This window comes from Macrotis lagotis, chromosome 6, assembly GCF_037893015.1.
Source record: "Macrotis lagotis isolate mMagLag1 chromosome 6, bilby.v1.9.chrom.fasta, whole genome shotgun sequence".
Lineage (NCBI taxonomy): Eukaryota > Metazoa > Chordata > Mammalia > Peramelemorphia > Peramelidae > Macrotis > Macrotis lagotis.
The window spans coordinates 186461934-186477358 of NC_133663.1; the positions used below are offsets into that span (position 1 = coordinate 186461934).

The following is a 15425-nucleotide window of genomic DNA, read 5'->3' on the forward strand; positions in this document are numbered from 1 at the left end:
GGTTTCTATACCTTTTTAACCTCTGCTCTGCATAGACTGATTTATACTAGTTAAACTTCTGTAGGAAACAATGGATTAATATCAGCACCTGATCTATTTCCCGGTTTTCAATATTTAAAAAGCCCTTTGTTTAATTTAATCAGTTTGCAATTATTTTAATTTCATGTTATATCTTCCAGTTTTTATTATCCTAATTTGGTTTTGATTTTGATGTTTGCTCTTACAAGTCAGTAAGTCAATTATACACAAATAACTGATTTGAAAATGCCTCCCACATCAGTCATCAGTCATGGAAAGAGTGCTTTAGATATAATTTCAATTCTTCTTCCAACATTTACTAACTCTGTAGTCATGGGAAAATTAATTTCTCTGAACCTCAATTTCCTCATCTACAAAATGGAGTTAACTACATGTAGCAATTGCTTAATATGGATATTGTAAGGATTAAATGAGATAATAAATGGAAGGTGCTTTGAAAACTTTAAAGCATTATATAACTGCCACCTGTTGTTATTGTTTGTATTTGGAGATTCTAGAAATTTCATTTTGTCTGTGACATTATTTCTAGTGCTTTCCATTTCCAGGATCTTCCAATTCTTATTCCTTCTCTTCCTTCTTTTTCTTTCTTCTATCTTCTTCCATTTGAACCTGAGTCACTTTGTCCTCCTTAGTCAGCCTGCTGGTTCCTCATTTCCAGGTGCTCACTACATTGTTACTAGATTTAGTGCAGACATTCGATTGACTTAATCTTAATTTAACTCAGAACTTTTGCACTCAAGAAACCCACCAGTTTTGGCCTCCACAGGAAACCATATGTAGGCATTCCCAATGATTTTTTAAGTTTTTTTTTTGTTGTGCATTGTTAATACTTAAAGATTATTCCTATTTTTTTTTTTTTAGTTTTTTGCAAGGCAATGGGGTTAAGTGGCTTGCCCAAGGACACACAGCTAGATAATTATTAAGTGACTGAGGTCGGATTTGAACTCAGGTACTCCTGACTCCAGGGCTGGTGCTCTACCTATTGTGCCACCTAGCCGCCCCGAGATTATTATTCCTATTTCATGAGATGTCTCCTTTAACAAAATGAAGAAATTAAAACAAATAACACAGTGACCTCATTTGAAAGTACATATAGGTGCAACTAGCTGGAGTAGCGAATAGAGCACTGGTGCTAGAATCAGAAGGATGAGTTCAAATTCAGCCTCAGTCTCATGACACTAGCTATGTGACCCTGGGCTAGTCATTTAACCACATTGTCTCATCAGGGAAAAAAGAAGGTACATATAACATTTTCCATCTATAGCATTCCTCCACCCTTAATCAAAAAGAGAACAGAAATATACTTTCTTTCCCTATCACTCTCATCCCCTAAAAAAAGAAGAAAAACAAATTTCTTGCAACAAATATCCTTAGTTAAATAAAACAAATTCTATCAACTGCTGTACATATGTATCTCATTCCTTTCTCAAAATCCATCATTTTTCCATACTCTCTAGTATATTTCATCATCAATCCTCTGAAATAATGAATGGCCATTACATTGCCCATAGTTCCTAGATCTTTTGAAGTGTTATTGTTACCATATAAATTATTCTTCTGGTTTTACTCATTTCATTCTTCAACAATTAAAGTTTTCAAAATTGTTGTTAATATCGATGTTGTAGTATAAATCAATCTTCTAGTTGTGCTTATTTCATTTTGCATCTTTCTAAATCTTTTTGAAGTCATCTATTTCTATAAAAAGAGCTGTTCTAAATATTTTTGTTTGTTAAAGACCCTTTCCTTTTTGATATCTTTTGGGTAAATAAAGACTTCACAATAGTATAACTGGGTAAAAGGGCACATGTTATGTATAATTTCAAATTTCTTCGAGATTGGTTGTACCCATTTATAGTTCCAATGGTACACTAACTCTTATGATATATAGATTTAAGAAAAGAAATTCTTTTTTTTTCTGAACCATATTATCAACATTTTTTTTAGGTTTTTGCAAGACAAATGGGGTTAAGTGGCTTGCCCAAGGCCACACTGCTAGGTAATTATTAAGTGTCTGAGGTTGGATTTAAACTCAGGTACTCCTGACTCCAGTGCCAGTGCTTTATCCACTGCACCAGCTAGCTGCTCCAACATATTTTTTCAATATCATTTTTTAACATTCTTCCAATGCATTAAAGTCATCAAATATCAAAACATCTGCTCATTTGAAAGTCTTACCAACTACTTAGTAGAATTTTTTACCTCTTCATTTCTTCTTTTTTTGGGGGGGAGGTAACAGCTTTTGTTAATTTGAATTTAGCTACATAGTAGTAAACATGAACTCTGAAGAATGAAGTGATCAAGTTTTCCTTGCAATATTGTTTTTGTCCTTTGAAATTCAATAAAATCACTTTTGACAAATTCTTTACTTGATTCTCTAATGAGAATATGTGATTCAAGCTTCCATTTAGTTCCAACTGGTTTTCCTTTAGAATGGGAACAAATGTTGAAATGATTCCAATCATTGAACAAGTTCTCACATTTAGGGTATCAACAGTTAAATTGATGCTTTAAAAGTGCCTAAAACCTTCTGTCCTTTTTTTCTGTTATTCTGTTAGGATTATTAAAGATTGTGAGGATTAAATAGGATAATGTTTGTAAGGTGCTTAGCAAGGTACTTGAGATATAGTAGGCTCTTAATAAATGCTTCTTTTCTTTTTCATATATCACTCACTGACCACCACTACCAAACCCACTGTAGAATCTGAAGGAGGCAGCAAAGAGGCAGTAACAGACATTTTATTTTGTTGTTTTTGTTTGTTTGTTTTACAGGTTCCATATTTAAAGATTTTATCACTTAGTGTCAAACTTTCTATACTCACAATCAGGAAACAGATGTAGATTAACATGGGAGCCATTTTCAAAAGCCTTTTTATTTATGGTACATGCTGTCAAGTCTTGCATTCTGCCATTGTGTCCCATAAGAACCCAGGATTTTGCCATATTGAGACACCGAAGTCATAATATACTACTATCATTTCTACCATTATTACCATGGAGTTAGGTGGCATAATGAATAGAGTAACTTGTGAAAAATCTAGCTTCAAATCTTGCGTCTGACTTAAAAGTCAAGCTTTTTTAGCTTCAGCTAAATTAGGAAAATAATAGAACCTACCTTAAAAGATTGTTGTGAGGATTGAATGAGATAATATATGAAAAGTGCTTTGTAAAGCTTACTCTATAAATTATTATTGCTATTACTGCCACTACTATACCTGAGAAAGAGTGAAGACAAGTACCCCTTGGCTAGGACATAGCATCTTCTTAAGTTTGGACACCCATCTGGTGGAAGAACTCTACCAATAAATACAACTCAAACTCTGATGACCCTGTAATCATCTGAGCACTTGAAAATGTACAGGAAATTTCAAGAATTCATAATTAATCAGTTTTACTGCCTGACAATAAATACTTTCTGCCATGGGTAACAATCCCTTGTTCTGTTGCCTGTTTTGAGACAATTTCATATACAGAGAATCTGATTGGAGAAGCAATTAGTTTGATTCTTAAGGAACCCAAATCTATTTATGTGAAATCCTGGAGAAAACAATGTATTTATTTTTTTTCTTAATGTTATTTTATTTTTTTACAGTCATTTTTTAATAAACTTTTGAGTTCCAATTTTCCTACCTCCCTCCCCTCTCCATGACAGCAAGCAATCTGAGATAGGTTATAAATGTACAATCATGTCTAATATATTTACCTATTAGTAATGTTGTAAAAGAAGAATCAGAACTAAAGGGAAGAAAAGCAATGAGAAAGAGAAAAGTATAAAACAAGTTTTAAAAAGTGAAAATAGTATGCTTTGTTCTTCATTCACACTACATAGCTTTTTCTCAGGATGTGAATAGCATTTTCCATTACAGGTCTTTTAGAATTGTCCTTAATCACTGATGTGCTGAGAAGAGCTAAATCCATCATACAATTGATAATCACACAATGTTGCTGTTAATATGTATAATGTTCTCCTGGTTCTGTTCACTTCACTCAACATCATGAAAATCTTTCCATGATTCTCTAAAGTTCATCTACTCATGATTTCTTATAGAGCAATAATACTCCAGCACATTCATATATCATAATTTGTTCAACCATTTCCTAATTGAAGGACTTCCTCTCAATTTCCAATATTTTGTCAATATTAAAAAGAAGTGCTTTAAATATTTTATACATATGGGTTTTTTCCCCTTTTACAGATATCTTTAGGATATAGACCTAGTAGTGGTAGTACTGGATCAAAGGGTAGGCATAGTTTTATTGCTCTTTGGGCATAGTTCAAAATTGCTCTCCAGAATAACTTGGATCAGTTCAGATTTCCACCAACAGTGCATTAGTGTTCCAGTTTTCCCACATTCCTATCAGCATTGTTCATTTTTACTATTTTGTCATTTTAGCCAATTTGATAGAAATGATAAATTTTATTAGTACTTCAGAATTTTTTAAATTTGCATTTATTTAATAAATAATGAAGTAAATTTAGATTACAAAGGTCAATGGAGCCATAAGTCACAACTATATTTCCCATAAACACTTTGTAGATAAAGAGAAGAAACCAGAATGAATGTAACAGTTTAAATCAAGGCCAGTACTCAGAAGGCATGGCACAATGCCACGTGCAATTAAAAATGTTTTAAATGATTTAAGAAGATTACCATGACCATTTTAATATAATGTTCTTCCAACTTATCCTGAATTAAAGGTTATGCCAGTATTACTAAATGTCCCTTAGCACCAAGACAGTCTTTTGACTCCTTCCTAGCATCCACTAATAGACATGGAGGTGTGCCCAACTTGGCTTCTTTCCATAGTACTTCTATTATCCTAATGATGAAGGCGGCAACCCTTCTATGTAATAGCAGATGGTCTTTATGGGATAAAGTGCTTTTTCTTGCCCCAATTTATGACCAGTTTTCTAGTAAAGAATCTCTCTAAACTGCTGATCCTATAGAGGCATATACAGATTGTCCCTGGGTACCATTTCTGAGAACCTTGGGGTCACTTCAGTGCTACAGTGAGCCTTTGGAGAAGGATTTTAGTGGAAACTGCAGAGCACAGAATCAATTAAATACCTCCTTTGGTTCAAGAAAAATGCTGATTTTTGACTTTGTGCCTCAGAAATATATTCTTTTCTTTATAGAATGTTTTTCTAAAATAGGATAGACAGAAGAGAATCACAGTTTTATTCTCAGATAAATTACTTGAAGAACCCCAATTCTCAAATATCCATAATCTTCAAATATTCTCAATATTCCAGATATCCCTTTGCCATCTGATTGGGTCAGACAGTGCTTATCCCTTCCAACACCTACAGATAAATGCAGAGTAATGCAATTACTGTTTTACTCTATCCTTCCTCTCCTAGGAAAACAACAATAAGATATGGGTACATATTTTTTATGTCAGAATTTAAGGCTCAGACATAGAGGGAGATACACTCACCCTAAAGACCTATTGAAGAAGGAATCTGAAATGTAACATAGGGGAAATTTCTTCAGATAGAATGGATAGAAGACTAATATTAGATTTAGGAAGATCCAGGTTCAAGTTTTGGCTTTAATACATATTTGACCATGAGCAAGCCACTAAAATGTTCACTGTTTCATGACTATATTACAGACAAGTTACCAATATACATCACTTAGTCAAAAAGCATTTATTAAGTGCTTACAATGGACCAAGGATAGACCTTACTTACCAAAACATTGGAGGTAGTTTTCTTACTGGGAGTTCCCTATACTGATAAAATCACAGGTCTGCACTTTTTTTTCCTACATGAGGGTCCATAGAAATCAAGCAAAGTCCCTATTTTATAATAGTCTCCTCTAGTAATTGGTGTATGTAGAGGAGTTATGTGTAAGTACTGAGAATTATCAATAATCAACTCAGCAGTACTAGAAAAGTCTTCAATACTGGTTGATAGAAGTCCCAAGGTAATTATTTTTGGCAGGCGTAGCAATTAATGAGATATGAAGTATTTGTATGATTGCTTTCAAGTTATCCCATCTCTGATTGCCTTGAAACAACTAAGTGGTGCAGTGGATAGAATGTTGGTCCTAGAATCAGAAAGATCTGAGTTCAAAACCAGCCTCTACATTTACTAATGTTGTGACTGTGAGCAAGTAAATTAACATCTTCCTGCTTCAGTTTCCTCAACTATAAAATAGGGATAATAATACAGTCTTCCTTGAAAGATTGTTGTGAGGACCAAATGAGTGTTTGATATATAGTAGGCACCCCAGTGACCTATTCCCTTCCCTGGCCCTTGATCCCCTTAGGGAAATTCAAACTGATGTTTCAGCATGATGGAAGTTCATTACAATAGGTAATCAATTCTGAGATACTGGAAGCTCAAAGTCATGAACTTTGGAATGCACAAAGAATAGAGCTGCTGATTCTAGAATACAGAGAAACAGAACCAGTGAAATATGAACTCCAGATTCACATTGAAACTAAATTAATGTGATTTAGCTAGGAAACATAGTAAATAAGATATTGATTTAATTCAAGATAATAAGAATTATTTTTCAGGACAGTAATCATGATTGATTGGTAAAAAGCACACAAATCATGAAATTGTATTATCGATACTTATACATTAGGAAGTGAATTCATAAAGGAATGGAAGTTTTATATCATGCCTAGATCATTAATTTTATATGACAATCAACAAGGAGCAGACATTGCTCACTTAGAGTTAATTGCACCCTAGAATTAATGAATAAGATTTGTTGTTGTTGTTTTACATAGAGTTCACCTAACCTTATTGGGTTGAATCTATCCCAGAGGAATTAACAAAAATGATCTGCAGGTACTTTATTGTGTATCTCTTTCTGATACATTTGTTATATGTTTTTCTGCATTATAGTCCTCTGATATCTAACTGTGCCTTGGAGGTAAGTTTGAATTATGAGCTGTTTCCATAGTCCTCACAGTGGGCACTGCTTGGCACTGCTGTTGATACTGAGGTGCAAGCAGATGGGTTAGTCTTTTTGCCCTCAAAAGTTTATCTATTAATGGTCAAATAACCCTTCAATTTAGAAGGGCTTTTTTTCATTAATAGAATTAGCATATACTTCAAATTGACATTGTTTGAATAATGATGTTTTCCTTGCTTATCAATGAAAAATATAGTGCTCCCTTTGGCAGCATGCATATTAAAATTAGAATGAGATAAAGAAGATTAACAATTAACTTCCATAATTTTTTTTTTTTTGCAAAAATGATAAAACTTAGCAGTGCCAAACAAGGAACTTTAGGGATCCAAATACAAGCTATTAAAGAAGTTCCTGTATGACTGCATGTGTGTCTCTAGGAAGGATTCGGTGATGAGTCCCATCCCATCACCATATTTGAGAGAAGAGATGGGGAGGAGTGGAAGAAAAGAAAGAGAAAAATAGATACTGGTAGAGGAGATTAGAGAGTTTCTTCTTTGTCCTCTTTAATTCTCAAGTTTATTTTTTTCCTTTTCTACTTTAGATCCTAACCAGTAGCAGTAGAGTAGCCCTCCATAAGAGTCCTCCTCTAATGTTTTCTTATGACTAGAGAGTCCTCTAGATTCTCAAAGGCCATGTCACAATTTCTGGTATATTCTATGATGTTTAGAAGTCTTTGTTACCCAAGCACCAGCTTCATTCAATAGGTATTATCTCATTTGATCCTAGTGATGAATTCCTTGGTCATGACAAAATAGAAAACAAAATAAAATATAAAATGGCCCTCAATCCTGTACCTCTTCTTTCTATTTCAGCAGTCAGTAATGTTTGTCCTTCATTCTCAGAGAAGACATCAGGGAGGTGATGCCATGACAAGTATAAGAATTGCATTTGAGTGAGAGGATGCTATGCTAAGTTAACAGACTCACTTTCTCCTCCAGTGTCAACTGTCCCAGATATGAATCAGGACAACTGGAAATGACCCTGGATACAAGGCAGTCAGGGTTAAGTAACTTGCCCAGAGTCACATAGCTAGTTAGTATCAAATGTCTGAGGCTGGATTTAGACTTCTGTCCTCCTGACTCCAAGGTCAGTGTTCTATTCACTGCACCATGGTGGCATATTGATATATATGGAAAGGAGATGCTGCTAAGAATCTCATGGTTATTTAATTGTATATGAACATGGACTTAGCTTTTAGTATTTAAACATTGGTATTCTACTTGTATGTTCCTGGCTATTCCCCTGCTTGCCTCAGTTTCTACATCTGTAAAATGAGCTTAGAAGGAAATGTCAAGCCACTCCAGCATCTTTGCCAAGAAAACCCAAATGGAACCATGAAGAGTTGAACATAAGTGAAACAAATGAACAACAATTATACTATTGTGGCAAGACTTGCAAGTCTTTTTCTAATGACCAATGAGTTGATCTATGATTGGAGGAAGAGAATCCTATCAATATTGGTATTCCTATGCTGTGGAGAGTCGGAAGTTATAAATATGTTCCATTGAAATGGAATTCTGTCTCCCTGGGAAGATGGAAGGAACATTGCAAAATTGTATTTGCTAGATGTAACAAAAAATTGATTTCATGGGTTATCTTGCATTGAAATAATTTTGTTGTGTCTAAGGAAAAAATTCATCCTGCAGATAGTTGTAGTTTATATTAATTATTGCAGAGTTGATAAGGAGAGAATTTTATGAAGAACTCAATGAGACCTTCTAAAATATAGCTATTAATATATACATATATATTCACAAATATGACAAATAATAGTATTATATTTATAAATATATACTCAACCTATATTCAGTGACTTGAATGTAGAGGATAACATGACAAAAAATTGTTGGATAACATGATTCAAGACTAAGAAATAGAAGAGGACATAGTAATGAGAAGAACTAAGAAAACAATATGGAAAATTACTAAAGCAATATAAATGGAATAAACAAAAAATACTCTATGTTGTAGCTAGTCTTGGCTCCCGAGAATAACTGAGAAAAATATCTCTTTGCTGAAGTGAGAAGGGGTAGAGGGAGACTGCTTTGAGTGTAAAATATCACATATATTGTCAAACATCATTGATCCATTGATTGTTTTTTCTGAACTGATTTTTTCCTTGTTGTTTTTTAATCTTTGTTACAAGTGATACCTTAATGTATATGACAGGGAATGGGAAATTGAAGGAAATAAAAGTGATGTAAAAAAAGTAATAGAGATAACATGAAAGAAAAAAGTTAAAAAAATCTCATGTCCCTATAAAATGAAGAATTTCTTCAGGAAAAAAAAAGTCAGAAGGTAAATACTGAATAATGTAACACAAACAGAAAATTAAATTAACTTTAACATAATAGATGAGAAATAACTGGATACCAATTGAGTCATTTCCAAATCAGTGTGTGGTTAGTCCATTGACTGGGAATGCATCAGATCTCACATAGAACTCTATTTTGTACTTCTCTTTTATAACACATACACACACATTTACATATGTGTATGTGTATATATAAATATATATATATGTGTGTGTGTGTGTGTGTGTGTGTGTGTGTGTGTGTATAAAATGTGTTTTTGTGTGTTATAGCCATGAGTTAATGTTTTGTTCACTCTTTCCCTCCTAGAATGTAAACTTAAATAGGGCAGGAAGTATAAAGTTACTTAAACTTTATATTTCTTCTAATCTCAGTATACAATAAGAGCTAATAAGTGTTGATGAAATAGAATTGAAATAAAGATTGCTCCTATGCCTTCATCTCAGATGCTACTTTTATACATAATGACTTGGGTCTTGTCAGGGTTCATTCAGCACCATTATTTAAGTAGCAAAGCCCTAAATGTTTGAAGGTTGCCCCCGTACCTTGAAAGAATTCATAGTTTTCCAAAGTTTGTAATCTATGCTCTGGGAAAATCTATTGCTTACCATCATTGCTATTTTTATTTTTTCTTTCATGAGTAGATATGTGATGTGGGGGTAGGTGAATCCCATATTTCCACTGACATCTTCTGGAGATTAAAATAACATAATCATAGGAAGGAATCTCAAGAGGGCATGTGATCCTTTTCTCTGTACCTCAATCATATTGGATTGATGGAAGACACAGATGTTGTTGGGATTTTTTCCTAGCATAATGTACTGGGACACTGTGATCCTCTGCTAAGCTAGATTCTGGGCAGAGTATATTGGGCACAGGGACAATAGCATACTGCCTCAGTCTTGCCCTTGTCTATTTTGGCACCTTTTCTTTTAAGATGAGAAATGGTGCCTCATTTACTGGTTGACTAACTAAGCTAATGTTATCTCTGACTGTTCTTGGACTACATATGAAAGAAGTTTTATTCCAATTATGTTTATTCATTTATTTGCCCCTAGGAGCCAAGGCCTCTCAACACTGGAAGGTGCCAGTTTTATTCAAGTGGAGTAGGATTCTTATATGACGTCTACCAGACTGAGGTAAATGAAAACACCTTGGATTTCCTTTGCTTCATTTGCTGCTAAATTTAAAGATCTAACACATCTCCCTATGTTCCATCCTAAAAGAAAAAAGGAAAATTCCAATTCTAGCAGATATTTCTGCCATCTCTCTAACTCTTGTCATGGTGGGTAATTTATTTTCTCTGGTTGATTATTTTTTTTAGATAGCTAAAAAATCAATTATATTTATTTTGGCAGTATAATTATCCACATTCCATCTTTGGTACATCATGATCTCCTGGAAATTCATTTGTTCAGTTCTGTATGACTTTCTCCATGGGGATTATTATTCGTTATTTTTCTTTTACTGACTTTTAGTATTGCAATAAATTGCTAAGACAATAAAGCTACATTGGCTCAATATGCTCTAACTTTCAACATAATTGACCCTTCCACCAGCCAAAAAAATGTCAGTATCCTTCATAGTGATCCCCCCCCCATTTCTAGCAACATCAAAATGTTTGGCACTTTGTTTCCTTTCCTTTGCTATTTTGCTATCTATTGCTAGGCCTATTAGTTTGAGTTAAGATGGGCTAGTCAACCTGCTTCAAAAAAGGAGAAGGGATTTACAGAAAGAAAATGGAAAACAAATGACTCTATGGTTTATGGGAAGCCAGATGTCCTTCTTCACAATTTGTTCTTTGGCTCTGCAAAAAGTCACTGGAACTGCATCAAATTCCTTGATAGAATATTTCAGAGAATAGATGTTTTGAAATTCATGTGGATTGGGATTTAGTTGTGAGGAAGGGAAGAAGAATGTTAAACAAGAATTGTGTGCTTTGATGCAATATGGTCCCCAGAGTAGTTCCCCAAAGAAGAATCATTAGCTGGGTTCCACCATTTCAAGGTCCCAGGAGTGTTCTCTTGGAATGAGGCCCTGGAATTCATTCTCTTCCTTTCTTAACTGCTCTTAGAAGATCATGCCTTTTGTTTGTTTACTAGTTATATCAAAGTACACAGATTATTTTACTATAGTGAAGAAATCTTTGGAGATAAATTACATGTAAATTCCGTATAATAATATTTATATGTAGGGAAAAGTAAAATATTATTAAAATGTTTTTGTAAAATAATTATAAGGATAATGATGATAAAGAGAATCAGAGCAGATAGAAGGCCAGACTTACTGTTAGGATGATCTGGTCTCAAGTCCCATTTCTAAATACAACTGACTGTGAGTTTGGACAAGTCATTTAATTTTTCAGTATCCCTAGGCAACTGTCTAAGACTTTAGGTTGAAAAATAGCTATTTATTTTCCTTGGTAGAGGAAACTTCCTCACCAGATGCTCCTGATACTTATGAAAGTTCCGGAAATAAATTAAAAAAATAAATAACTCATTCTAAATCCCTTTAGGGGCAGCTAGGTGGTGCTGTGGATCGAGTGCTGAGCCTGGAGTCAGGAAGTTTCACATTTTTGAGTCCAAATCCAGTCCTAGTTATTTACTAGTTGTGTGACTTTGGGCAAGTCATTTAACCCTGTTTGCCTTATTTCCTCATCTGTAAAATGAAAAATAAATGGCAAAGTATACTAGTATCTTTTCCAAGAAAACCCCAAACAGGGTCATGAAGAGTCAAATACAATTGAAATGAGTAACAATCACAAAAATCACTTTGAGTTTCATCAAGTGACCATAAAATATTTCCATTTTATATATAAAAAAATGAAGTTTAGAGAGGTAATTGTCTTGCCTACATTCGCAAGACAGGAACCCAGTTTCATACCTTTCCAACTCTGTTCAACTTTTCCCAGATCCTCCCTTTCTCATATAATCAAATAAGAATTTTTCCTAAAGCCTAGCCCTTTTACTTCTTAGCTAGTTGTTCTTTATAAAAAAAATTAGTCATTAAGTTATTTCTCTTAGCTCCCTTTTTCCCTAGAAAAATCAGTTTCTGAAAGATCCTCAGATTAATTTCTTGACTTCCAATTGAACATTCCCTTTAAAATTTGAATTCTAATTTATTATTACCATCTATTGTTACTACTGTATCTACTACTACTTCCCTCAGTAGGTCTAGACACTTGAGATTCTTGCCAAGGAGAGAGATATAGCAGCTAAGGGCAACATCAGTTTAGATTATAAATTAATTTACTAAATCTTATGGAAGAGGAAGGCAAAAGTCAGAAAATAAATGACTGGCTATTGATGTGGGAGTCATTTCTGGATCAGTTGTCTGGATAAAATAGATCATCAGCTTGTCAGGACAAAACCATCTCTTCGCTGGTGGAGAATGATTACTCAATACTCCATGCCTGTGTGAGGGGTGGGGTTGGCAAGAACTTGAGAAAAAAGAGAGATTATATAGTCTTTAATTCTCCACTTTGAGAAAGAAGACATGTTTCCATATTCTCATCAGATTTCTTAGGGAAGTCAAAGTTGGGTAAGAAGCCAGCATGTAGAAGAGCTGGCACCTTGATCATGTCCCTTTTCCAGGGAATTTCCCTTTGAATTAGCTCTGGGACACTCTCTCTTTCTTGAACTATGATCCAATGAGTGACCCAATGAGTGAGCTCATTCCCTCTCTACATTATCTGGATGTATTTTCATGTGTGTTCCTTCTCTGATTTCTATTTACTATTTATAATTGCCCTAATCTTACCCATGTAAATAAACCAAGTATCATGATAATCAAGAACTAAATGAACAAGCAGATATAAAGAGAGAGTTTCATTGTTTCTTATAAAAGTTTAAATGATAATAGACAGTCACCACAATGAAGAGTCCTGATGAATTTAGGAACCACCTCAATCCACAAATATACTCTCCTTGAAAAGTGCTTTAAAGGAAACCAGTCTAAGATGTAAATTTATTTGAAAAATTGTGTAGAGAAGAATGGTGGGACATTATGAGTAGTATTGCTTTATGAAAAAGTGAGAAATGTTCAAGGGAAAAATATGCAAGAACTTTTTGCAAAACTAAGTTAAGACAGAGTGTTTAGGATGAAATTGTGAAAATACAATAAACAGTTGAAAATGGAATGGGGGAAATCTAACATTTCTAAAACAAATGATCTCTCCATTGATTACATTTGAGACCACTGAATTTTGACTCTAGCAATACAGATCCCAGTTTACTACATGGGGAATTAGAAATAGAATAAAAGAAAACAAAGTTGGAAAGAAAAGTTGAACTAGATAGTATTTGAAGGTGAAGTACAAGTTAGAAGTAGCAGTTTTTTTCTGTTTTTTTTTTTTAGGTTTTTTTCAAGGCAAATGGGGTTAAATGGCTTGCCCAAGGCCACAAAGCTAGGTAATTATTGTCTGAGACTGGATTTGAAGCCAGGTGCTTTATCCACTAGGCCACCTAGCCACCCCTGGAAGTAGCACAGTTTTGAAGATATTGAGGAGCTGATTGTCAAAATATCCAAGAGAGGGAAAGAATTCTGGTAATTGGAAAAAAATGCAAACATTATTACCACTTCCCCACAAATGAAGAGATTTCCACAACTAGGAATTCACATAGCTATTTTATCATTTATTTTTATTTGCACCCAATTGGTTATTTCATTTTAACCTTAGAAACATTCTATATTAATATTGATAGGGATCTGATCTTTAATTTATAGTCTTAGAGAGATACTTAGGGGGACAATGAATGCTTAATTGACTTGTCCAGATTTACACAGCCAGGTTATATCAGAGATGGAATTCAAATGAGGGTCTTCCTGAATCTATCACAGGCTCTCTACAATGGCATGGTTGTCTCTTTCATAAATTTCCTGTAATAATAACATATCATATCAAGAGCATCCCTGCTGAAGATATTTCCTTCTCATATTTTCAAGGGTGCTTTGACTATAAAAGAAATTGATTCAGTTGAGCAAAATGTAGCCTTAAAGGTTCTCCCTGACCAAGGTTATCACCTATGCATATGTCAAAATCATCTAAAATGCCTTTAAATATGCAACAGCAGGGGTGGTTATTTGATGAGTCTCTAATTGTTAACATCAAATGGAGTATAAATAGAAGACATAATGTTTGTCAGAGGTGTTTGTCACTTTCAAGGAGGATATAGCATGTACAGTCTAAATAGAATTAGAATTCCTTAAAAATTGGGTGGTTTTCCAGATGTTTCTGTCTAGGATGACATTGTACTGATTTCTTAATACCTTGATACATTACAGGGTCTCTTTAATGAGATTCATAATTACTCAAAAGAATATGTCTTAACAGTCCAAACAGGAAAAACTGAGTAGATGAAAAATGCCTATGGTCTAACTATGAAATGCAGTTGGTGAGAAAGTCCATAGAATTGGATATATTATCTAGGACAGACATTGTGCTTGAAGAACAAGACTGAACCCCAAACTGAAATGGAACAAGAGAGGATATAGGCTTAAATATGGGAAATTCTAAAATACTGCTAACAACTCTCCAAAACAAAAATCTTTTTTTAAATGTTACTTTTCTTCTGGTGATGCTTATATATGTGTGGATCATGGAATTCTATAGTCTCCAAAATATCAAAATCAGGGGTTAGGCAAAGGGAGTTATTTCTTTTGGCCTCATGATGATTCCCTTTCCATTTTCTCTTCCCAGATAACTTCCCTCCCAACCAGAAGCACAACCATGGCTTGATGTTACCAGGATATATAGCATTCTGAAAAGTCAGAAGATTCAAAATCATAGAGTCCTAGAGCTAAGGCTTGAGCTTACTCTAAAACAAAGGTTCTTAGCTTGGGGTCCACATTCAGATTTCAAGGGACCTTTGACCCTGAATGGGTAAAAATGACATCTCTGCTTACACTAACCTTTGATTTCCTTTGTCATTCTATGAATTTTATTTTATGTACTCAAAAACATGATTCTGAGCAGTTCACCATTGACTTCACCAGACTGCAGAGAAAACCCTGCAGTCACATTTATTTTTTTATTTTTTCTTGATCTTAATTTTTATTAAAGATATTATTTGAGTTTTACAATTTTCCCCCAATTTTGCTTCCCTCCCCCCACCCCCACCCCACAGATAGAACTCCATCAGTC

General features: G+C 34.2%; 1 protein-coding gene across 2 annotated transcripts in view; it reads left to right on the forward strand.

The window, feature by feature from the left end:
- Nucleotides 1-15425, forward strand: part of TMEM255B (transmembrane protein 255B) — a 161519-nt gene that overhangs the window by 84341 nt on the left and 61753 nt on the right. For both annotated transcript variants that reach the window (XM_074192114.1, XM_074192113.1), the window contains exon 5: nt 10342-10422. In XM_074192114.1, the coding sequence (XP_074048215.1) occupies nt 10342-10422 (81 nt within the window). The remainder of the gene's footprint in view (nt 1-10341; nt 10423-15425) is intronic.